We start from the raw sequence: 24,979 nt of genomic DNA on the forward strand, positions 1-24,979 counted from the left end.
TCGTGTGTGAAAAATCACAGGTCATCAGACGTTTCTGAAATACTCAAGTCAGTCCAACCATGCCACTATCAAAATCACAGAGATCACACTTCCCCCCCCCCCCCCCCCCCCATTTGAGTCCCCCCATTTTGAGAAGTTGAAAAATGCAGTGTGCGCAATGTCTCATCAGGAATACTGTTAAGAATTTAAAGGAGAACTGAAGTCATTTTTAAACTTGCTTTATTTCTTAATTAACGTGTTCTTCAATTACGTTTTCGGTTTTAGTAACCTTATATCGTGACTCGTATTGGCAACTAACTGCAATTAAATATTATACTTATCGGCCTATTCGGTTTTTAGCCGTGTTGAATTTAGTTCGTTTGGTGCACGGCAGGCGTCGCTTATCCGCGCGATCTTCACGAGACTTGCGCGAGACTTCGAAACGTGAAGTGTCAGCCAGGTGTCAGTGCCGCCATTTTGAAAACTGTTTTCCAAACGAAATATTGCACAAAAACGAGTTTAAATGACGATTACTGCCTACTTTTTTCAAACTTTCCTGATCGCTATCAAAACAAACAAAACTTCCAGCTTGATTACGTCAGCATTCGAAAGAGGGCGCGCACGTCTTTTGACAACGTTGGCAGATGTCAGTGACTTTGATTTCCGCTGTACGTTTTACTTCCGTCCTACGACGTCTCGCACAGGTCTCAGTGAATCTCGTTTACGGCCATTGCTTTGACATATGGACTGATTATATTACAGAGCATATTTCAAACACTCATAACTTGCTATAGCAGCGACAAAATAGTGATCAAAATGCATTCCGATATTTAATAAAATGAGAAACAGAATTTTGGTAATAAAAAATTTGCCTTCAGTTCTCCTTTAAAATACACTGCCCAGCCAAAATAAAGTCAGGGTTTGGATTTAAATGAGCAAAAACATAAGAGCCTTTGATTGGATAATTACTGCAGTGATTAATGTGTTTCAACTGGCAACAGTTCTTTTAACCCTAACTGATGCAGTGAGTAGCTTCTCATTTCTTTAACAGCCGTGTTGGAAGATGTATCCTGAGGTCATGGAAAAGATGTTGCTGTGCTTCAGAAGGGCCAAATTATTGACCTGCATCAAGCAAAGAAAACCACTGAGGAGATCGCTAAATGACTGGAATTGGGTTAATTGTGAATTGTCAACTTCACAGAAGAAATGTAGCCTGAAAAAATCTTGACTGGCCATGTTCGGAGATCGCTTTAACACTTGAAGTTGAATCGTAATAAACCAGGAGTAGAAATCATGGTTATGTTTAATAGTGAAAGTAGGAGCGTTTTTACGTGCACGCTGTGACGAGAACTCGCTGTGTGGCCATAAGAAAACCACTTATTAGTGAGATTAATCAGAAAAGGCTTTAATTTGCGAGGGAGCATAAAGATTGGACTCTGGAGCAAAGGAAAAAGATCACTGGTGTGATGAGTCCAGATTGACCCTTTTCCTGAGTGGTGGGTATGTCAGGGTAAGAAGGGACACACATGAAGCACTGTACAAGCCTCTGGAGGCAGTGTTTTGATCCATGGTTGCTTCAGTTGGTCAGGTTGAGGCTCAGCAACGTTGTGGGGCAATAAAATGAAATCAGATGATGACCTGAATGACCAGGTTATCACATCAGTGGGTTTTTTTTTTTCTTCCCTGATGGCACGGAAATAAAATTAGGGCTCAGATTATGAAAGAGTGGTTCAGGGAGCATGAGGAATCATTTTCACACATGAATTGGCCACCATAGAGTCCTGACCTTAACCCCATTGAAAGTCTTTGGGATGCTAAGACTTTACAGAGTGGTTCAACTGTCCTATCGTCAAGACTAGATCCTGGTGAAAAATGAATGCAACTCCGGATGGAAATAAATGTTGTGATGTTGCATAAGGTTGTTGAAACGATGCCAAGGTGAATGCACGCCATTATCAAAGCTAAAGGCGGTCTAACGAAATATTAGTGTGCGCAAATTTTTTTGGCCGGGCAGTGTATAAAACAGTTTTGATTTGTAGAACACTTTTCTTGAATATAGCATTAATTCCACGTGTTATTTCATAGTATTAAAGGAGAACTGAAGGCAAATTTTTTAATCAAAATTCTATTTCTCATTTTATTAAATATCGGAACGCGTTTTCGATTGCTATTTTGTCGCTGCTATAGCAAGTTATGAGTGTTTGAAATATGCTCTGTAATATATCAGTCCATATGTCAAAGCAACGGCCGTAAACGAGATTCGCTGAGACCTGTGCGAGACATCGTAGGATGGAAGTAAAACGTACAGTGGAAGTCAAAGTCACCAACATCTGCCAACGTTGTCAAAAGACACGCGCGCCCTCTTTCGAATGCTGACGTAATCAAGCCGGAAGTTTTGTTTTGATAGCGATCAGGAAAGTTTGAAAAAAGTAGGCAGTAATCGTCATTTAAACTCGTTTTTGTGCAATATTTCGTTTGGAATACAGTTTTCAAAATGGCGGCACTGACACCTGGCTGACACTTCACGTTTCGAAGTCTCGCACAAGTCTCATGAAGATCGCGCGGATAAGCGACGCCTGCCGTGGACCAAACGAACTAAATTCAACATGGCTAAAAACCGAATAGGCCGATAAGTAGAATATTTAATTGCAGTTAGTTGCCAATACGAGTCACGATATAAGGTTACTAAAACCGAAAACGTAATTGAAGAACACGTCTCATCTCATCTCATTATCTCTAGCCGCTTTATCCTTCTACAGGGTCGCAGGCAAGCTGGAGCCTATCCCAGCTGACTACGGGCGAAAGGCGGGGTACACCCTGGACAAGTCGCCAGGTCATCACAGGGCTGACACATAGACACAGACAACCATTCACACTCACATTCACACCTACAGTCAATTTAGAGTCACCAGTTAACCTAACCTGCATGTCTTTGGACTGTGGGGGAAACCGGAGCACCCGGAGGAAACCCACGCGGACACGGGGAGAACATGCAAACTCCGCACAGAAAGGCCCTTGCCGGCCCCGGGGCTCGAACCCAGGACCTTCTTGCTGTGAGGCGACAGCGCTAACCACTACACCACCGTGCCGCCCTGAAGAACACGTTAATTAAGAAATAAAGCAAGTTTAAAAATGACTTCAGTTCCCCTTTTCACTGCTATTCTAAACTGGCAGAAAACAAGTCCTGTGAGTACAGTGGGGCAAAAAAGTATTTAGTCAGTCACCAATTATGCAAGTTCTCCCACTTAAAAAGATGAGAGAGGCCTGTAATTTTCATCATAGGTACACTTCAACTATGAGAGACAAAATGAGAAGAAAAAAAAAAATCCACAAAACCACATTGTCTGATTTTTAAAGAATTTATTTGCAAATTATGGTGGAAAATAAGTATTTGGTCAATAACAAAAGTTCATCTCAATACTTTGTTATATACCCTTTGTTGGCAATGACAGAGGTCAAACGTTTTCTGTAAGTCTTCACAAGGTTTTCACACACTGTTGCTGGTATTTTGGCCCATTCCTCCATGCAGATCTCCTCTAGAGCAGTGATGTTTTGGGGCTGTCGCTGGGCAACACAGACTTTCAACTCCCTCCAAAGATTTTCTATGGGGTTGAGATCTGGAGACTGGCTAGGCCACTCCAGGACCTTGAAATGCTTCTTACGAAGCCACTCCTTCCGAAGCCACTCCTTCGTTGCCCGGGCGGTGTGTTTGGGATCATTGTCGTGCTGAAAGACCCAGCCATGTTTCATCTTCAATGCCCTTGCTGATGGAAGGAGGTTTTCACTCAAAATCTCACGATACATGGCCCCATTCATTCTTTCCTTTACACGAATCAGTCGTCCTGGTCCCTTTGCAGAAAAACAGCCCCAAAGCATGATGTTTCCACCCCCATGCTTCACAGTAGGTATGGTGTTCTTTGGATGCAACTCAGCATTCTTTCTCCTCCAAACACGACAAGTTGAGTTTTTACCAAAAAGTTCTATTTTGGTTTCATCTGACCATATGACATTCTCCCAATCCTCTTCTGGATCATCCAAATGCTCTCTAGCAAACTTCAGACGGGCCTGGACATGTACTGGCTTGAGCAGGGGGACACGTCTGGCACTGCAGGATTTGAGTCCCTGGCGGCGTAGTGTGTTACTGATGGTAGCCTTTGTTACTTTGGTCCCAGCTCTCTGCAGGTCATTCACTAGGTCCCCCCGTGTGGTTCTGGTATTTTTGCTCACCGTTCTTGTGATCATTTTGACCCCACGGGGTGAGATCTTGCATGGAGCCCCAGATCGAGGGAGATTATCAGTGGTCTTGTATGTCTTCCATTTTCTAATAATTGCTCCCACAGTTGACTTCTTCACACCAAGCTGCTTACCTATTGCAGATTCAGCCTTCCCAGCCTGGTGCAGGTCTACAATTTTGTTTCTGGTGTCCTTTGACAGCTCTTTGGTCTTGGCCATAGTGGAGTTTGGAGTGTGACTGTTTGAGGTTGTGGACAGGTGTCTTTTATACTGATAACGAGTTCAAACAGGTGCCATTAATCCAGGTAACGAGTGGAGGACAGAGGAGCCTCTTAAAGAAGTTGTTACAGGTCTGTGAGAGCCAGAAATCTTGCTTGTTTGTAGGTGACCAAATACTTATTTTACAGAGGAATTTACCAATTAATTCATTAAAAATCCTACAATGTGATTTCCTGGATTCTTTCCCCCCATTCTGTCTCTCATAGTTGAAGTGTACCTATGATGAAAATTACAGGCCTCTCTCATCTTTTTAAGTGGGAGAACTTGCACAATTGGTGGCTGACTAAATACTTTTTTGCCCCACTGTATGTGTGACCGAATGTTTGATGTAGATGTAGAAAAAGAATAGAATAGTACACTGAGTTTCCAGAGAAACATTTTGGACCAAAGTGCAAGCAAAGTGCTTCAGTCATTATTACTGCAGTTATTTCTCAGATTCTTCTTCAGATATATAGGTACACACATCCTTATTGACGGCTATCTGAGTATTGGTTTGGAAAGAATATGAGAAATTGTGTGTTCATGTGTGTATTTGTGTGCCCACAGGCGGTGGGTAACCTGATAGAGAGGAGATTGTTTGAGACCAAAGAAAACAAGTGAGTTCCTCCCTGCCTTTTAATTTTTAATTGTTAAATACAATATGTCAGAGGTTCAAGTCGCTGCATGGTGTTTTTCCTGCTCTTACACCTCATTCTACTTCTGTTGGACTTTATGGATGTATTTTGGAAGAGGAAAATCACTGTAAAGTGCTGTGTCCCTCTCGGACTGGTGATGTGCATTTGTCTTATGCCTTTTTTGGGGATTATTTGGTAACTTGTCGGTTTGATTCGCAGACGTCATTTGGAGAAGTCACAGCGTATAGAAGCAATCCTGGCGTCCCTCCAGGCCAGCGGTGCAGAGGCAGCTCAGCTGGCTGAGGTGGAAGAGATGATCACTGCACCCGAGAGACAGCAGCTGGAGGCTCTGCGTCATCATATCAACAAGTACTGTAGCACTAGCGTGTATTAAGTCTCGTCTTGGACAGCCATTACACAATTCATTATTCTTTAGAGCAGGGGTTTTCAAAGTGTGGGAGAGTCAGCCCCCCCCTCAGAGAGCAAATAAACAACAGCCCCCCCCCTTTACAATTTTTGTTGTTGCTATACTTAATGTTCCATTCGTATTTTAAAAAAATGGTTGTTGTACACATTTTTTTTCTTTTACACATTTTAAACATCTGTGCTTTTTTAAAACATCTTGTTTTACACGTTTTAAACATCTGTGCTTTTTTAAAACTTTTTTTACACATTTTAAACATCTGTGCTTTTTAAAACATCTTTTTTTACACATTTTAAACATCTGTGCTTTTTAAAACATCTTTTTTTACACATTTTAAACATCTGTGCTTTTTAAAACATCTTTTTTTACACATTTTAAACATCTGCTTTTTTAAAACATCTTTTTTACACATTTTAAACATCTGTGCTTTTTAAAACATCTTTTTTTTTTTTGTTTTACACATTTTAAACATTTCATAGCATCGTTAGCTAGCACCTCTTGGCAGACAACACACTGTGGCAGTGGAGCATCTTCAGATCCAGTCCATGAAAATCCAAACTTTAAATAATCGTGGTCAGACTTCCTTCTTTTTTTGCTTGGCCCAGACTCTGTCTCCTCACTCACTGTAGCTTTAGGTACTAAAAATCAATCCATTTTGTCTCTGGCAAAGGCTAGCTGAAGTTCGCTAAATGTCCGCAATAGTAATTTATTCTGGTTTATTTTTCCTCACGTTGCGCCCCCCCTGAAGAACTCTGGCGCCCCCTAGGGGAGGCGCGCCCCACACTTTGAAAAGCCCTGCTTTAGATTATCGAGCAAAGATTAGTCCACATCATTAGTACCAACAAGTACTAAATGACACTACATGCAAACTACACTAATCAGCTCAGTGTATGTTATGTATAGGTGTGTGTGTGTGTATACAGTGCTGTGCAAAAGTCTTAGACACCCTATATTTTTTTCATACAAACATATAGATTTCTATTTGATGACTTCTACATTATCAAGTCAGTACAAAAACATTTTAGAGTCCAAATATTTGTTTTCCAGCACAAAATTCAATGTTACAGGGAAATAAAAAGTTTGTATCTGAGCAGCATATTACATAAAAGACCACTTTTCAGATGAAAAAGGAAAACATAATGGGGGCTACTGGGCTTTGCTGTGAAATGAAGAAGCAAGTGTGATGATCAAAGTGTGCAGAAGAACTGTGGCTGGTTCTGTAAGATGCTCAGTAAAACCTACAGCTCATTTCCTTATAAAACTGCACTCACTGTACCTGAGACTACTATTTTATTTATTTATTTATTTATTTATTTTAAAGCAAAGGGTCGTCTCACACCACATATTGACTTTGTTTCACTTATTATAACTTACTGCTGTTTATAGTATTTTTTTTAATGTTGAAACATTTCATTTCATTATTTTTAAGCCATTTTTGATCTACAGTGCTCAGCGTAAATGAGTCCACCCCCTTTGAAAAGTAACTTTTTAAACAATATCTCAATGAACACAAACAATTTCCAAAATGTTGACAAGACAAAGTTTAATATAACATCTGTTTAACTTATAACGTGAAAGTAAGGTTAATAATATAAACTTAGATTACACATTTTTCAGTTTTACTCAAATTAGGGTGGTGCAAAAATGAGTACACCCCACAACAAAAACTACTACATCTAGTACTTTGTATGGCCTCCATGATTTTTAATGACGGCACCAAGTCTTCTAGGCATGGAATGAACAAGTTGGCGACATTTTGCAACATCAATCTTTTTCCATTCTTCAACAATGGCCTCTTTTAATGACTGGATGCTGGATGGAGAGTGATGCTCAACTTGTCTCTTCAGAATTCCCCATAGGTGTTCGATTGGGTCCAGATCAGGAGACATACTTGGCCACTGAATCACTTTCACCCTGTTCTTCTTCAGAAATCCAACAGTGGCCTTAGATGTGTGTTTAGTCATGTTGGAAAAGTGCACGACGACCAAGGGCACGGAGTGATGGTAGCATATTCTCTTTCAGTATAGAGCAATACATCTGTGAATTCATGATGCCATCAATGAAATGCAGCTCCCCGACACCAGCAGCACTCATGCAGCCCCACATAAGGACACTGCCACCACCATGTTTCACTGTAGGCACCATGCATTTTTCTTTGTGTTCCTCACCTTTGTGACACCATACAGTTTTGAAGCCATCAGTTCCAAAAAGATTTACAGTGGGGCAAAAAAGTATTTAGTCAGTCACCAATTGTGCAAGTTCTCCCACTTAAATAGATGAGAGAGGCCTGTAATTTTCATCATAGGTATACCTCAACTATGAGAGACAAAATGAGAAAAAAAAATCCAGAAAATCACATTGTCTGATTTTTAAAGAATTTATTTGCAAATTATGGTGGAAAATAAGTATTTGGTCAATAACAGAAGTTCATCTCAATACTTTGTTATATACCCTTTGTTGGCAATGACAGAAGTCAAACGTTTTCTGTGAGTCTTCACAAGGTTTTCACACACTGTTGCTGGTATTTTGGCCCATTCCTCCATGCAGATCTCCTCTAGAGCAGTGATGTTTTGGGGCTGTCGCTGGGCAACACGGACTTTCAACCCCCTCCAAAGATTTTCTATGGGGTTGAGATCTGGAGACTGGCTAGGCCACTCCAGGACCTTGAAATGCTTCTTACGAAGCCACTCCTTCGTTGCCCGGGCGGTGTGTTTGGGATCATTGTCATGCTGAAAGACCCGGCCACGTTTCATCTTCAATGCCCTTGCTGATGGAAGGAGGTTTTCACTCAAAATCTCATGATACATGGCCCCATTCATTCTTTCCTTTACACGGATCAGTCGTCCTGGTCCCTTTGCAGAAAAACAGCCCCAAAGCATGATGTTTCCACCCCCATGCTTCACAGTAGGTATGGTGTTCTTTGCATGCAACTCGGCATTCTTTCTCCTCCAAACACAAGTTGAGTTTTTACCAAAAATTTCTATTTTGGTTTCATCTGACCATATGACATTCTCCCAATCCTCTTCTGGATCATCCAAATGCTCTCTAGCAAACTTCAGACGGGCCTGGACATGTACTGGCTTAAGCAGGGGGACACATCTGGCACTGCAGGATTTGAGTCCCTGGCGGCGTAGTGTGTTACTGATGGTAGCCTTTGTTACTTTGGTCCCAGCTCTCTGCAGGTCATTCACTAGGTCCCCCCGTGTGGTTCTGGGATTTTTGCTCACCGTTCTTGTGATCATTTTGACCCCACGGGGTGAGATCTTGCGTGGAGCCCCAGATCGAGGGAGATTATCAGTGGTCTTTTATGTCTTCCATTTTCTAATAATTGCTCCCACAGTTGATTTCTTCACACCAAGCTGCTTACCTATTGCAGATTCAGTCTTCCCAGCCTGGTGCAGGTCTACAATTTTGTTTCTGGTGTCCTTTGACAGCTCTTTGGTCTTGGCCATAGTGGAGTTTGGAGTGTGACTGTTTGAGGTTGTGGACAGGTGTCTTTTATACTGATAACGAGTTCAAACAGGTGCCATTAATACAGGTAACGAGTGGAGGACAGAGGAGCCTCTTAAAGAAGTTGTTACAGGTCTGTGAGAGCCAGAAATCTTGCTTGTTTGTACAACCCCGATTCAAAAAAAGTTGGGACAAAGTACAAATTGTAAATAAAAACGGAATGCAATGATGTGGAAGTTTCAAAATTCCATATTTTAATCAGAATAGAACATAGATGACATATCAAATGTTTAAACTGAGAAAATGTATCATTTAAAGAGAAAAATTAGGTGATTTTAAATTTCATGACAACAACACATTTCAAAAAAGTTGGGACAAGGCCATGTTTACCACTGTGAGACATCCCCTTTTCTCTTTACAACAGTCTGTAAACGTCTGGGGACTGAGGAGACAAGTTGCTCAAGTTTAGGGATAGGAATGTTAACCCATTCTTGTCTAATGTAGGATTCTAGTTGCTCAACTGTCTTAGGTCTTTTTTGTCATATCTTCCATTTAATGATGCGCTAAATGTTTTGTATGGGTGAAAGATCTGGACTGCAGGCTGGCCAGTTCAGTACCCGGACCCTTCTTCTACACAGCCATGATGCTGTAATTGATGCAGTGTGTGGTTTGGCATTGTCATGTTGGAAAATGCAAGGTCTTCCCTGAAAGAGACGTCGTCTGGATGGGAGCATATGTTGCTCTAGAACCTGGATATACCTTTCAGCATTGATGGTGTCTTTCCAGATGTGTAAGCTGCCCATGCCACATGCACTAATGCAACCTCATACCATCAGAGATGCAGGCTTCTGAACTGAGCGCTGATAACAACTTGGGTCGTCCTTCTCCTCTTTAGTCCGAATGACACGGCGTCCCTGATTTCCATAAAGAACTTCAAATTTTGATTCGTCTGACCACAGAACAGTTTTCCACTTTGCCACAGTCCATTTTAAATGAGCCTTGGCCCAGAGAAGACGTCTGCGCTTCTGGATCGTGTTTAGATACGGCTTCTTCCTTGAACTACAGAGTTTTAGCTGGCAACGGCGGATGGCACGGTGAATCGTGTTCACAGATAATGTTCTCTGGAAATATTCCTGAGCCCATTTTGTGATTTCCAATACAGAAGCATGCCTGTATGTGATGCAGTGCCGTCTAAGGGCCCGAAGATCAACGGGCACCCAGTATGGTTTTCCGGCCTTGACCCTTACGCACAGAGATTCTTCCAGATTCTCTGAATCTTTTGATGATATTATGCACTGTAGATGATGATGCGTTCAAACTCTTTGCAATTTTACACTGTCGAACTCCTTTCTGATATTGCTCCACTATTTGTCGGTGCAGAATTAGGGGGATTGGTGATCCTCTTCCCATCTTTACTTCTGAGAGCCGCTGCCACTCCAAGATGCTCTTTTTATACCCAGTCATGTTAATGACCTATTGCCAATTGACCTAATGAGTTGCAATTTGGTCCTCCAGCTGTTCCTTTGTTGTACCTTTAACTTTTCCAGCCTCTTATTGCCCCGTCCCAACTTTTTTGAGATGTGTTGCTGTCATGAAATTTCCAATGAGCCAATACTTGGCATGAAATTTCAAAATGTCTCACTTTCGACATTTGATATGTTCTCTATGTTCTACTGTGAATACAATATCAGTTTTTGAGATTTGTAAATTATTGCATTCCGTTTTTATTTACAATTTGTACTTTGTCCCAACTTTTTTGGAATCGGGGTTGTAGGTGACCAAATACTTATTTTACCGAGGAATTTACCAATTAATTCATTAAAAATCCTACAATGTGATTTCCTGGACTCTTTCCCCCCATTCTGTCTCTCATAGTTGAAGTGTACCTATGATGAAAATTACAGGCCTCTCTCATCTTTTTAAGTGGGAAAACTTGCATAATTGGTGGCTGACTAAATACTTTTTTGCCCCACTGTATCTTGGTCTCATCACTCCAGAGTATAGAGTCCCAGTAGTCTTCATCTTTGTCAGCATGGGCCCTGGCAAACTCTAGGTGGGCTTTTTTGTGCCTGGGCTTTAGGAGAGGCTTCTTTCGTGGACGGCATCCATGCATGCCATTCCTCTGCAGTGTACGCCGTATTGCGTCACGGGAAATAGTCACCCCAGTTTGGCTTTCTACTTCTTTAGATAACTGCAGTGAACTTGCATGCCGATTTTCTTCAACCCTTCTCTTCAGAAGACGCTCCTGTCGAGGTGTTAACTTCTGTGGACGACCTGGACGTCTCTGTGAGATGGCTGCAGTTCCATCTTTCTTAAATTTTTGTACCACTTTTGCTACAGTATTCTGACTGATAAGTAAAGCTTTGCTGATCTTCTTGGAGCCTTCACCTTTGTGGTGTAAAGAAATTATTTTCTTTGGGGAATTCTGAAGAGACAAGTTGAGCATCACTCTCCATCCAGCATCCAGTCACTAAAAGAGGTCATTGTTGAAGAATGGAAAAAGATTGATGTTGCAAAATGTCGCCAGCTTGTTCATTCCATGCCTAGAAGACTTGGTGCTGTCATTAAAAATCATGGAGGCCATACAAAGTACTAGATGTAGTAGTTTTTGTTGTGGGGTGTACTCATTTTTGCACCACCCTAATTTGAGTAAAACTGAAAAATGTGTAATCTAAGTTTATATTATTAACCTTACTTTCACGTTATAAGTTAAACAGATGTTATATTAAACTTTGTCTTGTCGACATTTTGGAAATTGTTTGTGTTCATTGAGATATTGTTTAAAATGTTACTTTTCAAAGGGGGTGTACTTATTTACGCTGAGCACTGTACAGCATTTCTTTATACGTGCCTAAGACTTTTGCACAGCACTGTGTGTGTGTATGTATATATATATATATATATATATATATATATATATATATATATATACACACTGTCTACATTATTAGAAACACCTGCACATTCATCTAGAAATTCATAGGAGATTAGTAGTTTCTGAAATACTCAAACCAGCCCTTCTGATACCAAAATCCATGCCACAGTCAAAGTCTCCGAAATCGCACTTTCTTCATTCTGATGTTTGATGTGAACATTAACCGAAGCTTTTGACCTGTATCTGCATGATTTTATGCATTGTGCTGCTGCCACATGATTGGCTGATTAGAGAACTGCGTGAATGTGCACAGTGAGTGAAGTGGATAGTGAGTGTATGTAAGCATGCTCTAGTTAAGGGTGCCACATCACATGAGCAATAGATTAATCATCCATCCATCCATTATCTGTAGCCGCTCATCCTGTCCTACAGGGTCGCAGGCAAGCTGGAGCCTATCCCAGCTGACTATGGGCAAGAGGCGGGATACACCCTGGACAAGTCGCCAGATCATCGCAGGGCTGACACATAGAGAGACACAACCATTCACACTCACTAGATTCATCATAGAGTTACAATATAAAACAGTAAAATAATTAGTACTACAGGACATAATCATCCATCCATCCATCCATCCATTATCTGTAGCCGCTTATCCTGTGCAAGGTCGCAGGCAAGCTGGAGCCTATCCCAGCCGACTATGGGTGAGGGGCGGGGTACACCCTGGACAAGTCATCAGGTCATCACAGGACTGACACACAACCATTCACACTCGCATTCAATTTAGAGTCACTAGTTAATCTATCTGCATGCGTTTGGACTGTGGGGGAAACCGGAGCACCCGGAGGAAACCCACGCAGACACGGGGAGAACATGCAAACTCCACACAGAAAGGCCCTCGCCGGCCTCGAACCCAGGACCTTCTTGCTGTGAGGCGACAGCGCTAACCACTACACCACCGTGCTGCCCCCAGGACAGAATCATGTTTGATTAAAAAAAACCTTTTGTCTTTTTCTGTTTCTAACGACAGGTTGGATTCAAGCGAGAACCAGGTGGATGAGACCATATTCCTTCTAGAGTCTTATGTTAACTCAGCTACATCCTCACGCTGACACGGTAGTCGATGTTTAATTAGATCTAGTTCCCAAATTTGTTGAGATTTGGGTCTGTGCATGTATGCATAATCGGAGTCACAAAAAATATGTAAAATTGGCCTTGTTTTGTATTTTTGCTGCATTTACTCATATGTTTAGTTGATTATTTAGCTTACGAGGAAGGATGAATAGCGTAGAAGTTCTATCATGTTGCTTTGTAATACCTTTTGTATATGTATGTTTTACCTCGAGAACTGATTATTTTATTGCAGATATGGACACAAACAGAATATGAGAATGCATACAATCATGATAATAAAAGTACTTGGTTTCATGAATGGTTGTGTGGGTGTCCTGCCAAATATGAGATCTGAATTAACAATGAGTGCCAGCTCAGAGTGATTTACAAAACTTTATTCAACAATTTTTGACTCAAAATATGAGAAATGCAAACCTGAGGAATGAACACTGACTGAATAAAACTTGGTATTCGTATGCAGATAAATAAAGTGAATTTGATTTGAATTACTACGGAAGCCGAGAGAGGCCCTTCATATAATCCTTTTTTTATTCACCTTGTTATCCCGAGATAACGACATAATTAATTCAGGATCTCGAGAAAACAACACAACTAATTCGAGATCTCGAGAAAACAAAACCGTTATTTCGAGATCTTGAGAAAACAAAACCGTTATTCCGAGATAACGACATAATTAATTCAGGATCTCGAGAAAACAACACAACTAATTCGAGATCTCGAGAAAACAAAACCGTTATTCCGAGATAACGACATAATTAATTCAGGATCTCGAGAAAACAACACAACTAATTCGAGATCTCGAGAAAACAAAACCGTTACTCCGAGATAACGACATAATTAATTCAGGATCTCGAGAAAACAACACAACTAATTCGAGATCTCGAGAAAACAAAACAGTTATTCCGAGATCTCGAGAAAACAAAACCGTTATTCCGAGATAACGACATAATTAATTCAGGATGTCAAGAAAACAACACAACTAATTCGAGATCTCAAGAAAACAAAACCGTTATTTCGAGATCTTGAGAAAACAAAACCGTTATTCCGAGATAACGACATAATTAATTCAGGATCTCGAGAAAACAACACAATTCGAGATCTCGAGAAAACAAAACCGTTATTCCGAGATAACGACATAATTAATTCAGGATCTCGAGAAAACAACACAACTAATTCGAGATCTCGAGAAAACAAAACCGTTATTCCGAGATCTCGAGAAAACAAAACAATTATTCCGTGATCTCGAGAAAACAAAACAATTATTTCATGATCTCGAGTAAACAGCTGAGAAATGGTTCATTCAGGTGCGCCAAGAGACTTGTGATATGCTGACTTTGGGGCTATTTCTCATTCTGTATATAATGACTTTAGTCATTAGAATGTCTGGAATAATCGATCACCTAATAAGGCAATATTTTGATCAGGGGTTGACACAGGGAGAGATTGCATTAAGTCTTTTAATAAGGGATAATTTCAAAATTAGCCCGCGGCACCTCCGCAGAAGACTGGCCCCCCTGTCTCTCAAGGCATTGTAAAAAGCCATTTCTGCTCTGTTACATGTCCGCCAATTTCTAAGTCTTCGTTGTCTGACCCACAGGGGGCGCAGCTCTGCTAGAAATCTCAGTTGTTTTCTCGAGATCATGAAATAATTGTTTTGTTTTCTCGAGATCACGGAATAATTGTTTTGTTTTCTCGAGATCTCGAATTAGTTGTGTTGTTTTCTTGACATCCTGAATTAATTATGTCGTTATCTCGGAATAACGGTTTTGTTTTCTCGAGATCTCAGAATAACGGTTTTGTTTTCTCGAGATCTCGAATTAGTTGTGTTGTTTTCTCGAGATCCTGAATTAATTATGTCGTTATCTCGGGATAACAAGGTGAATAAAAAAAGATTATATGAAGGGCCTCTCGCGGCTTCCGTAAAATTACACCTCTTGTCCCTATGCCTGAATAGTGCATTTCATTGCACTCAGTCTTCTTCCCCACCCTCCTCTAGTCTGCAATCCAAATACAGCCTGACATTAGCGGTGCCTCGCTGTAGCTATATTAAGGTCATTCATTACAGCGCCCTGGGAAGCCTGCTTGAGATCTTTCATTTGACGTCTCAGCTGAGCTGAAATTCTGTCCTGACCAAACCTCAATTCACTGCCTGCTTTATTCACATCGTGCTTACAGCCAAAAGGCATTTCTGCTTGCTATAATTCAATACTGTTGCTAGCACTCACTTCTCTCAGGGATGTGGAGCAGGTATAAAAGCTAAGTGTTCTGCTCCCAGACGAAGGGAAGGAGTCAAATTTTAAACCGAATGTGCACTATTAGATCACCATGCGAAACGTATCAACTCAGTGCGTCAGTGGAGGTGAAACTCAGTCCTCGTGGTCCTCGTCATCTTTTCTCTGTTTCCTTGTGAAAAAGCCCAACTGGAAGGTAGATAGGAGAAGAAGTGAGTAAAAAAAAAAAAAAACAAGATCAGGTTTTGCAATACTTTATTTGTTTGCTTTATCTGCAATGTTTAGCTTATGCTTTCAGTGTTCAACAGATCTTTGGGTTAGCAGGCAGAAATGTAATTTTAGAGGCAAACCAAGTGTCACAGAATAAGAAAAGCCATTGTGGAAAGTTTGTGATGGTGCCAGTTGAGTGAAACATATGCCTCTCATTATGTAGATCCAATTGTGTTTGGGTTCGCTGGTGTAAACCAAGGAGGGGCCTCATGTGAAAAGTTTACTTTTATGTGTGAGACTGAATCAGTGTTTGAGCAGTATGGAAGCTGTACTTTCAATCAAAAGTTATATAAAGCCAAGTGTTAGGGATGCTTGATGTTTTGAAGTCTGATCAGTATTGGATAATAGCCATTATTCTATTAACATTCACTGGATATGAGCAATCGTGCGCTCTGATTGGCTACTCTACTACGAGGCTATCAGCTCATATACTGTGAGTGGAGAAAAACAAAATGGTGGAGCATGTTGCTGAACCAACCGAGGACGAAATAAAAACCCTACTCGAAAATAACCCCCCCAAAAAAGAATATTTGAAAATGCTCGGTTTACAAAATCGAGTGAATGTGGATAGAATAAAACAGTTATTCCACTCAATCTCGCCGTACATGGCTTATAGCCAACTCGGCGCTATGCGCTTCGTCTGCTATCAGCTCATGTACGACTCGATTTCATGGAATAACTGTTAAATAATCAGCACATACACAAATGAGTATCTCATTTAAAAAAATTAAATACTATAAATTACTGTAATGTCCATACCTTCCAAAGGATGAAAATGATAAGTGCAAGCAGCAGTAGGCCTCCAATGATACTGCCGATGAGGATCCATAGAGAAATTGGAATTGAACGACCCTTCAGTACCTCCAACACGGTCTACAGACACAACGCAATCACACCACATGGTTCTTCAGAGGCAAGTGTCATATGGCCTATGTATATTAGTAATGTTGGTTGTGTTTGAGTCCCTGCAGTCCTCTCACCTCCCTCCAAAGGCCAGCATTACCCAGTGTGATCAGATTAGTCTCCTGAGCAGACAGGTGGTAGGAGGCGACTATCATCACAGCTTTGAACTTCGCCTAATACAGACAGACAAATAAAACACAAACAAAATGATTCATTTACACTGGGATTGTCTCATCTCATTATCTGTAGCCATTTTATCCTTTTCTGCAGGCAAGCTGGAGCCTATTCCAGCTGACTACGGGCGAAAGGCGGGGTACACCCTGGACAAGTCGCCAGGTCATCACAGGGCTGACACATAGACACAGACAACCATTCACACTCACATTCACACCTACGGTCAATTTAGAGCCGCCAGTTAACCTAACCTGCATGTCTTTGGACTGTGGGGGAAACCGGAGCACCTGGAGGAAACCCACGGGGAGAACATGCAAACTCCACACAGAAAGGCCCTCGCCGGCCACGGGGCTCGAACCCGGACCTTCTTGCTGTGAGGCGACAGCGCTAACCACTACACCGCCGTGCCGCCCCCACTGGGATTGTAAGGGTTTAAAAAAGTCTTGTGTTGGGAAAATTTATTTTCATGTAAGGAATAAAAAAAATATGACCGCGCATGCTATTATAAGAAAATAATCAATGACTGGATGGTGTGATGGATTGCCACCTTGTTTCATTGCTCTTAGATCACAGCATTAGACAGGCGATTACATTTTTATTATTAATTAAAGAATCACATGGCGCTTTTTATTACTATATAGTTACATTTAATGTTGTTGAACATCTGCAAAACAAGCTCCTTTTTATTACTTATGTTATAGCGGTTATAAACAGTTCCCTCACCAACTTCTCTTTTTTACTCTCTCTTGAATTAAGAAAACAAAACAATAAAAAAGCAGCTTGTCATGTTAGGGAGAAACCGCAAAGCCCAAAGTCCTCTGTTCTGAAGACTTCCAACTGACGGAAAACAGTCTGTATGTTTACATGCACACTAATAGTCCACTATTATTCTGAATATTCAGAACTTGATACAGGTCACGTAAACAGCATGTTTGGATAATCCGAATTTGGCCTCGTTCTGAAGTTAGGATTGTCCGATTAAGACATGGGATATGCTGATAGGGTGGCACAGTGGTGTAGTGCTTAGCACTGTCACCTCAAAGTAAGAAGATCCTGGGTTCAAGCCCAGCAGCTGACATGGGCCTTTCTGTGCGGAGTTTGCATGTTCTCCCAGTGTCTGCTTGGGTTTCCTTTGGGTGCTCTGGTTTTCCCCACAGTCCAAAGATATGCAGGTTAGGCTAATTGGTGGCTCTAAATTGACTGTGAATGGTTGTTTGTCTCTACAGTGGTGCTTGAAAGTTTGTGAACCCTTTAGAATTTTCTATATTTCTGCATAAATATGACCTAAAACATCATCAGATTTTCACACAAGTCCTAAAAGTAGATAAAGAGATCCCAGTTAAACAAATGAGACAAAAATATTATACGTGGCCATTTATTTATTGAGGGAAATGATCCAATATTACATACCGTATCTGTGAGTTTAAATGAGAAGGCTTATGTTTGGAGAACGGAAAACACTGCATTCCTGCATAAGAACCTTATCCCATCTGTGAAACATGGTGGTGGTAGTATCATGGTTTGGGCCTGTTTTGCTGCATCTGGGCCAGGACGGCTTGCCATCATTGATGGAACAATGAATTCTGAATTATACCAGCGAATTCTAAAGGAAAATGTCAGGACATCTGTCCATGAACTGAATCTCAAGAGAAGGTGGGTCATGCAGCAAGACAACGACCCTAAGCACACAAGTCATTCTACCAAAGAATGGTTAAAGAAGAATAAAGTTAATGTTTTGGAATGGCCAAGTCAAAGTCCTGACCTTAATCCAATGGAAATGTTGTGGAAGGACCTGAAGCGAGCAGTTCATGTGAGGAAACCCACCAACATCCCAGAGTTGAAGCTGTTCTGTATGGAGGAATGGGCTAAAATTCCTCCAAGCCGGTGTGCAGGACTGATCAACAGTTACCGCAAACGTTTAGTTGCAGTTATTGCTGCACAAGGGGGTCACACCAGATACTGAAAGCAAAGCTTCACATACTTTTGCCATTCACAGATATGTAATATTGGATCATTTTCCTCAGTAAACAAATGACCAAGTATAATATTTTTGTCTCATTTGTTTAACTGGGTTCTCTTTATCTACTTTTAGGACTTGTGTGAAAATCTGATGATGTTTTAGGTCATATTTATGCAGAAATATAGAAAATTCTAAAAGGTTCACAAACTTTCAAGCACCACTGTATGTGTCAGCCCTGCAATGACCTGATGACTTGTCCAGGGTGTACCCCGCCTCTCGCCCATAGTCAGCTGGGATAGGCTCCAGCTTGCCTGCGACCCTGCACAGGATAAGCGGCTACAGATAATGGATGGATGGATATGCTGATGATATTCGGATTTTTTGGAGCATTCTTTGGACATGTATACAGTGCATTCAGAATATACGTCTCTGTTGGGGTTTTTATGGCAGTTTGCAACACACAGCCTCTTGCCTGTTTACGGTCAGCTCTGTGCGTCATACCGTACGCAAACCAAGTACACAATGGTTTGTAAGGTAAATGTATGGAAATTTGAATCTTAGCAGAATATTCCTTTTTATTAGCCATAGGAATACTGTCTTTTTCGAAATAAGGTGAAAAACCAGAATCTTTTGTGCATGTAAATGTAGTGAATGACTTTTACAAAAGGCAGGTAGGTAGGTAGCATTTTTGGGCAGTTTCTGCACACCAGTGACATCAGAATAGGAGAACAACCACCTACTGAGGTGCCTTAATTTGGCAGCATTGTATGTATATTTTTCAATTACATTACATTACAGGCATTTTAGCAGACGCTCTTAACCAGAGCGACATACAACATACCCAGAGCAGCCTGGGGAGCAGTTGGGGTTAGGTGCCTTGCTCAAGGGCACTTCAGCCATTCCTGCTGGTCCAGGGAATCGAACGGGCGACCTTTTGGTCCCAAAGCTGCTTCTCTAACCTTTAGGACATGGCTTCCTCATTCAGTATAGGCAATATTAAAATTCTGTTCACCAGACTGGAATTCTCATCTCATCTCATTATCTCTAGCCGCTTTATCCTGTTCTACAGGGTTGCAGGCAAGCTGGAGCCTATCCCAGCTGACTACGGGCGAAAGGCGGGGTACACCCTGGACAAGTCGCCAGGTCATCACAGGGCTGATACATAGACACAGACAACCATTCACACTCACATTCACACCTACGGTCAATTTAGAGTCACCAGTTAACCTAACCTGCATGTCTTTGGACTGTGGGGGAAACCGGAGCACCCGGAGGAAACCCACGCGGACACGGGGAGAACATGCAAACTCCACACAGAAAGGCCCTCGCCGGCCACGGGGCTCGAACCCAGGACCTTCTTGCTGTGAGGCGACAGTGCTAACCACTACACCACCGTGCCGCCCAGACTGGAATTGTACACAGGTTTTGACAAACATATATTTATATTTTAACTATATTTGAGGTGTATGTTGGTGTGTGCTCCTTACCTGTCTGAAGAAGTTATCATGCACCCTTCTAGTGATGCGAATAACGGCTGTTTGTCCCTTCAGCAGTTGTTGGATTTGACACACAACCTCTACACACCAAGAAGAGCTGCAGTTCTGCACACACATATTTAATACCCACACATGAATACAATAATAATAATAATAATGTCACATAGTAGCAGGTTTATATAAAAGTATGTGTTTCCCTGCATTGACCATATCAAATGTGAAGTGTTTAGGGGTGAATAAATAAGTTAATGTCTCTTACTAAAAATTCATTTTTCTTCATGTCATCAGGATGAAGTGGACGCACGTCTCTCTGAGAAGCTTTTAGCTGGGCTAATTCACTCTTAATACTGCAGTTTACACCAGAGGTCTACACACACACACACACACACACACACAATCCCATATGTTCATATTACCTGCACTGCAAACATAACTGCACTCTGTATACATTAAAACAAACGTTAAACTGCATGTGTGTCGCCTTCTATTGTTCATGATTTAGAGATAATACCTTGCCACTACCCACACTCACAAGTTAACACTCACATTGTGAGAGAAAGCATCCACTACAGAAGCGAAAGTTCTGTCTGCAGCAGCTACGGAGGGTAAACTGACACTCAGCTCCAGATTGCTGACCGCATAACAGCCTAGGTTCTGTATCTAAACACACACATAACCACACGCACATAACTCGTATTCATCAGTTTGGGAATGAGGATATTGTCAAACACACAAAACAAAGACAGATTTCATTATATACAAATATTAGGCTGAATTATCGATTAATATCGATAACTACGCATTATTTATAGCACATACCCTGAAATTTGTGTAGAATTCAGGTCCTGTCCCCTCTGATACGGTCCTGGTGGGATGGACCTCATAGCGGTTTAGATTGGAATCACTGCACAGGACCAAACCAAGAGAAAGCATGAGGGATGGAGTATTTGCACAATTTTTTTTTTTTTATGAACTTTACACTTCATATACACTACTGTTCAAAAGTTTGGGGTCACTTTGAAATGTCCTTATTTTTGAAAGAAAAGCACTGTTCTTTTCAATGAAGATCACTTTAAACTAATCAGAAATCCACTCTATACATTGCTAATGTGGTAAATGACTATTCTAGCTGCAAATGTCTGGTTTTTGGTGCAATATCTCCATAGGTGTATAGAGGCCCATTTCCAGCAACTCTCACTCCAGTGTTCTAATGGTACAATGTGTTTGCTCATTGCCTCAGAAGGCTAATGGATGATTAGAAAACCCTTGTACAATCATGTTAGCACAGCTGAAAACAGTTGAGCTCTTTAGAGAAGCTATAAAACTGACCTTCCTTTGAGCAGATTGAGTTTCTGGAGCATCACATTTGTGGGGTCGATTAAATGCTCAAAATGGCCAGAAAAATGTCTCGACTATATTTTCTATTCATTTTACAACTTATGGTGGGAAATAAAAGTGTGACTTTTCATGGAAAACACAAAATTGTCTGGGTGACCCCAAACTTTTGAACGGTAGTGTATGAAATACTGCACTTAAAATACATAGCGTTTTCTTAGTGGTTCATACAGTTTATGAAAGCACAGTTCACATTTTCCAAAAACATTGTTATGGCAGGTGAGGAAATCTGGCATCACACTTTTATGGTCTAAGAGTATGAACAGTGAATAAAACACAAGTGCTATTATAAGCATATGCACCAAAACAACAGAAAAGGAAAAACATGTACAATCAAATCCAGCGAGAGCGCACCAACCAATTTGAGTCGAAGTGACTTTAGAGGGAATTCGTCACTAACCTGGTGATGAAGAGATCAGGCTTGTACTGAACTATACTCTGTAACTGAACTGTGTTGTCGAACAGAGTCTTCTCTTGCTCTACACTGTCACTGTGACCAAACACATGCACGTTAGTATCTGTACTTAACCCCAATAACATTAATTCACATTCAACTGTCTGTATTGGTCAGCCTCTTACATGCATTATATCAAGCTGCAATAGTCTTTATACCACAGCACTGTTAGAGTCTCTGGTGATTCTGGAGGAGAAGGTGTTGTTTCAAACCACATGTTTATGTTAATGTGCTCATTCTGATATGTTATCATTTCTATAATAACACCTAACTCAATAGGTGGACATGCCACCATTTAAACCCAATAATAAACTGATTTTTAAAAATGTTACTTAACACAGAAACGCATCTGAGTATTGATATTGTGATAAGAACGTTTATTTAATATTTATTGAAGGAGTCTCTAAGTCTGCAACAGTCAGAGATAGACCTCCTCGGCTCCATTGGAGCGCTGTGGTCATGTGGTTTGAAATGGGTAAACAAACGCCTACATGCCTCATGTGTTTGTATGGATTATCTGTATTCATGAACTACGAAGTCTGAGCTATAGCTCAAAATGGTACAACCCCGATTCCAAAAAAGTTGGGACAAAGTACAAATTGTAAATAAAAACGGAATGCAATAATTTACAAATCTCAAAAACTGATATTGTATTCACAATAGAACATAGACAACATATCAAATGTTGAAAGTGAGACATTTTGAAATTCCATACCAAATATTGGCTCATTTGAAATTTCATGACAGCAACACATCTCAAAAAAGTTGGGACAGGGGCAATAAGAGGCTGGAAAAGTTAAAGGTACAAACAAGGAACAGCTGGAGGACCAAATTGCAACTCATTAGGTCAATTAGCAATAGGTCATTAACATGACTGGGTATAAAAAGAGCATCTTGGAGTGGCAGCGGCTCTCAGAAGTAAAGATGGGAGGAGGATCACCAATCCCCCTAATTCTGCACCGACAAATAGTGGAGCAATATCAGAAAGGAGTTTGACAGTGTAAAATTGCAAAGAGTTTGAACATATCATCATCTACAGTGCATAATATCATCAAAAGATCTAGAGAATCTGGAAGAATCTCCGTGCATAAGGGTCAAGGCCGGAAAACCATACTGGGTGCCCGTGATCTTCGGGCCCTTAGACGGCACTGCATCACATACAGGCATGCTTCTGTATTGGAAATCACAAAATGGGCTCAGGAATATTTCCAGAGAACATTATCTGTGAACACAATTCACCGTGTCATCCGCCGTTGCCAGCTAAAACTCTATAGTTCAAAGAAGAAGCCGTATCTAAACATGATCCAGAAGTGCAGACGTCTTCTCTGGGCCAAGGCTCATTTAAAATGGACTGTGGCAAAGTGGAAAACTGTTCTGTGGTCAGACGAATCAAAATTTGAAGTTCTTTATGGAAATCAGTGTCATTCGGACTAAAGAGGAGAAGGACGACCCAAGTTGTTATCAGCGCTCAGTTCAGAAGCCTGCATCTCTGATGGTATGGGGTTGCATTAGTGCGTGGGGCATGGGCAGCTTACACATCTGGAAAGACACCGTCAATGCTGAAAGGTATATCCAGGTTCTAGAGCAACATATGCTCCCATCCAGACGACGTCTCTTTCAGGGAAGACCTTGCATTTTCCAACATGACAATGCCAAACCACATACTGCATCAATTACAGCATCATGGCTGCGTAGAAGAAGGGTCCGGGTACTGAACTGGCCAGCCTGCAGTCCAGATCTTTCACCCATAGAAAACATTTGGCGCATCATAAAACGGAAGATACGACAAAAAAGACCTAAGACAGTTGAGCAACTAGAATCCTACATTAGACAAGAATGGGTTAACATTCCTATCCCTAAACTTGAGCAACTTGTCTCCTCAGTCCCCAGACGTTTACAGACTGTTGTAAAGAGAAAAGGGGATGTCTCACAGTGGTAAACATGGCCTTGTCCCAACTTTTTTGAGATGTGTTGTTGTCATGAAATTTAAAATCACCTCATTTTTCTCTTTAAATGATACATTTTCTCAGTTTAAATATTTGATATGTCATCTATGCTCTATTCTGAATAAAATATAGAATTTTGAAACTTCCACATCATTGCATTCCGTTTTTATTTACAATTTGTACTTTGTCCCAACTTTTTTGGAATCGGGGTTGTACATTATTGCACAGCTTATGGCTGCAATAATAATTCAACTGATAGCAGTCTATCGTTTCATTCTTTTCTGAGCGATAAAAGACTTCAGGAGGGAAGAAATTATTAAAATGTACAAATGAATTTGCATTGCTTGGTAGTTGTGTAGCACTGAAACCTTCGTTTACCACACTTTGAAAGATGATTTGCAATCATAATCGTGGACGTTTTTGTCATTTTATCGAGTTTTTTCTTTTGCCCAAATTGTATCACTGGCCGCACTCGTAGAGCAATTAGCAACCACCATTTTGGATTTGTGTTTACCCATTTCAGATCACGTGATCTTGAGTCTGAGAAAGTCCATTAAAGCCTTTCTTTTAACTTTCCACCATGAAAAAGTCTTCAGAAGAGAACACTTTTTCACTTTCTCTGTAACATAACAATGCATTTTCTAATGCCGTATTAAGTTCTTGTAGTTACTATTATATACGTAAATGATCAGATTAGCTCATTAGCTCTCAGGGACATTCCACAACATTAAATGTAATTCCAAAGGGTTCAGATTATGGCTTGTCATTCTTTACCATTTTTATAAATTAGTCATTTTCTAATTGCTGTGGCATAAGAGGAATAAAACACATTGGGTCCGTGGGGATAACTGCATCATACAGTACCATTGGATTGTGGACTGTTAATTATTTTTCTAGAACAGCATGTCAGATCATGTTTTATTCCTTACATATCTGAGTTGCGGATGCATTTCTGAACTTCTACTGTAGCATAAATTTATTTATGTACCCATAACTGTGCATGTGTCTATATACAGTATTGTGCAAAAAATCTTAGGCACCCTATTTTTTTTAGTACGTTTTGTTAAAGATGTCTATTTTATGACATCAGTACAAAATGTTTTATGTATTCAAACATTAGTTTTCAAACTAAAAATGAAATGCCACCCTATGGAATCAATTTTGT

The 24,979-nt window shown here is 40.7% G+C and overlaps 2 protein-coding genes across 3 annotated transcripts in view; one reads left to right on the forward strand and one right to left on the reverse strand.

The window, feature by feature from the left end:
* polr3c (polymerase (RNA) III (DNA directed) polypeptide C) overlaps positions 1-13,283 on the forward strand; it is an 81,480-nt gene extending 68,197 nt beyond the window's left edge. For both annotated transcript variants that reach the window (XM_060921724.1, XM_060921723.1), the window contains exons 13-15: positions 5,038-5,087; positions 5,325-5,474; positions 12,882-13,283. In XM_060921724.1, the coding sequence (XP_060777707.1) occupies positions 5,038-5,087; positions 5,325-5,474; positions 12,882-12,963 (282 nt within the window). In that variant the 3' untranslated portion in view covers positions 12,964-13,283. The remainder of the gene's footprint in view (positions 1-5,037; positions 5,088-5,324; positions 5,475-12,881) is intronic.
* A 1,593-nt stretch (positions 13,284-14,876) lies between these two features.
* itga10 (integrin, alpha 10) overlaps positions 14,877-24,979 on the reverse strand; it is a 108,202-nt gene continuing 98,099 nt past the window's right edge. The window contains exons 24-31 of the mRNA XM_060921725.1: positions 21,815-21,904; positions 20,839-20,923; positions 20,566-20,679; positions 20,279-20,386; positions 20,011-20,124; positions 16,467-16,562; positions 16,246-16,359; positions 14,877-15,405 (exon numbers count right to left, since the gene is read on the reverse strand). Of these exons, the coding sequence (XP_060777708.1) occupies positions 15,352-15,405; positions 16,246-16,359; positions 16,467-16,562; positions 20,011-20,124; positions 20,279-20,386; positions 20,566-20,679; positions 20,839-20,923; positions 21,815-21,904 (775 nt within the window). The 3' untranslated portion in view covers positions 14,877-15,351. The remainder of the gene's footprint in view (positions 15,406-16,245; positions 16,360-16,466; positions 16,563-20,010; positions 20,125-20,278; positions 20,387-20,565; positions 20,680-20,838; positions 20,924-21,814; positions 21,905-24,979) is intronic.

This window comes from Neoarius graeffei, chromosome 5 (genome assembly GCF_027579695.1).
Source record: "Neoarius graeffei isolate fNeoGra1 chromosome 5, fNeoGra1.pri, whole genome shotgun sequence".
NCBI classification, from domain to species: Eukaryota; Metazoa; Chordata; class Actinopteri; order Siluriformes; family Ariidae; genus Neoarius; species Neoarius graeffei.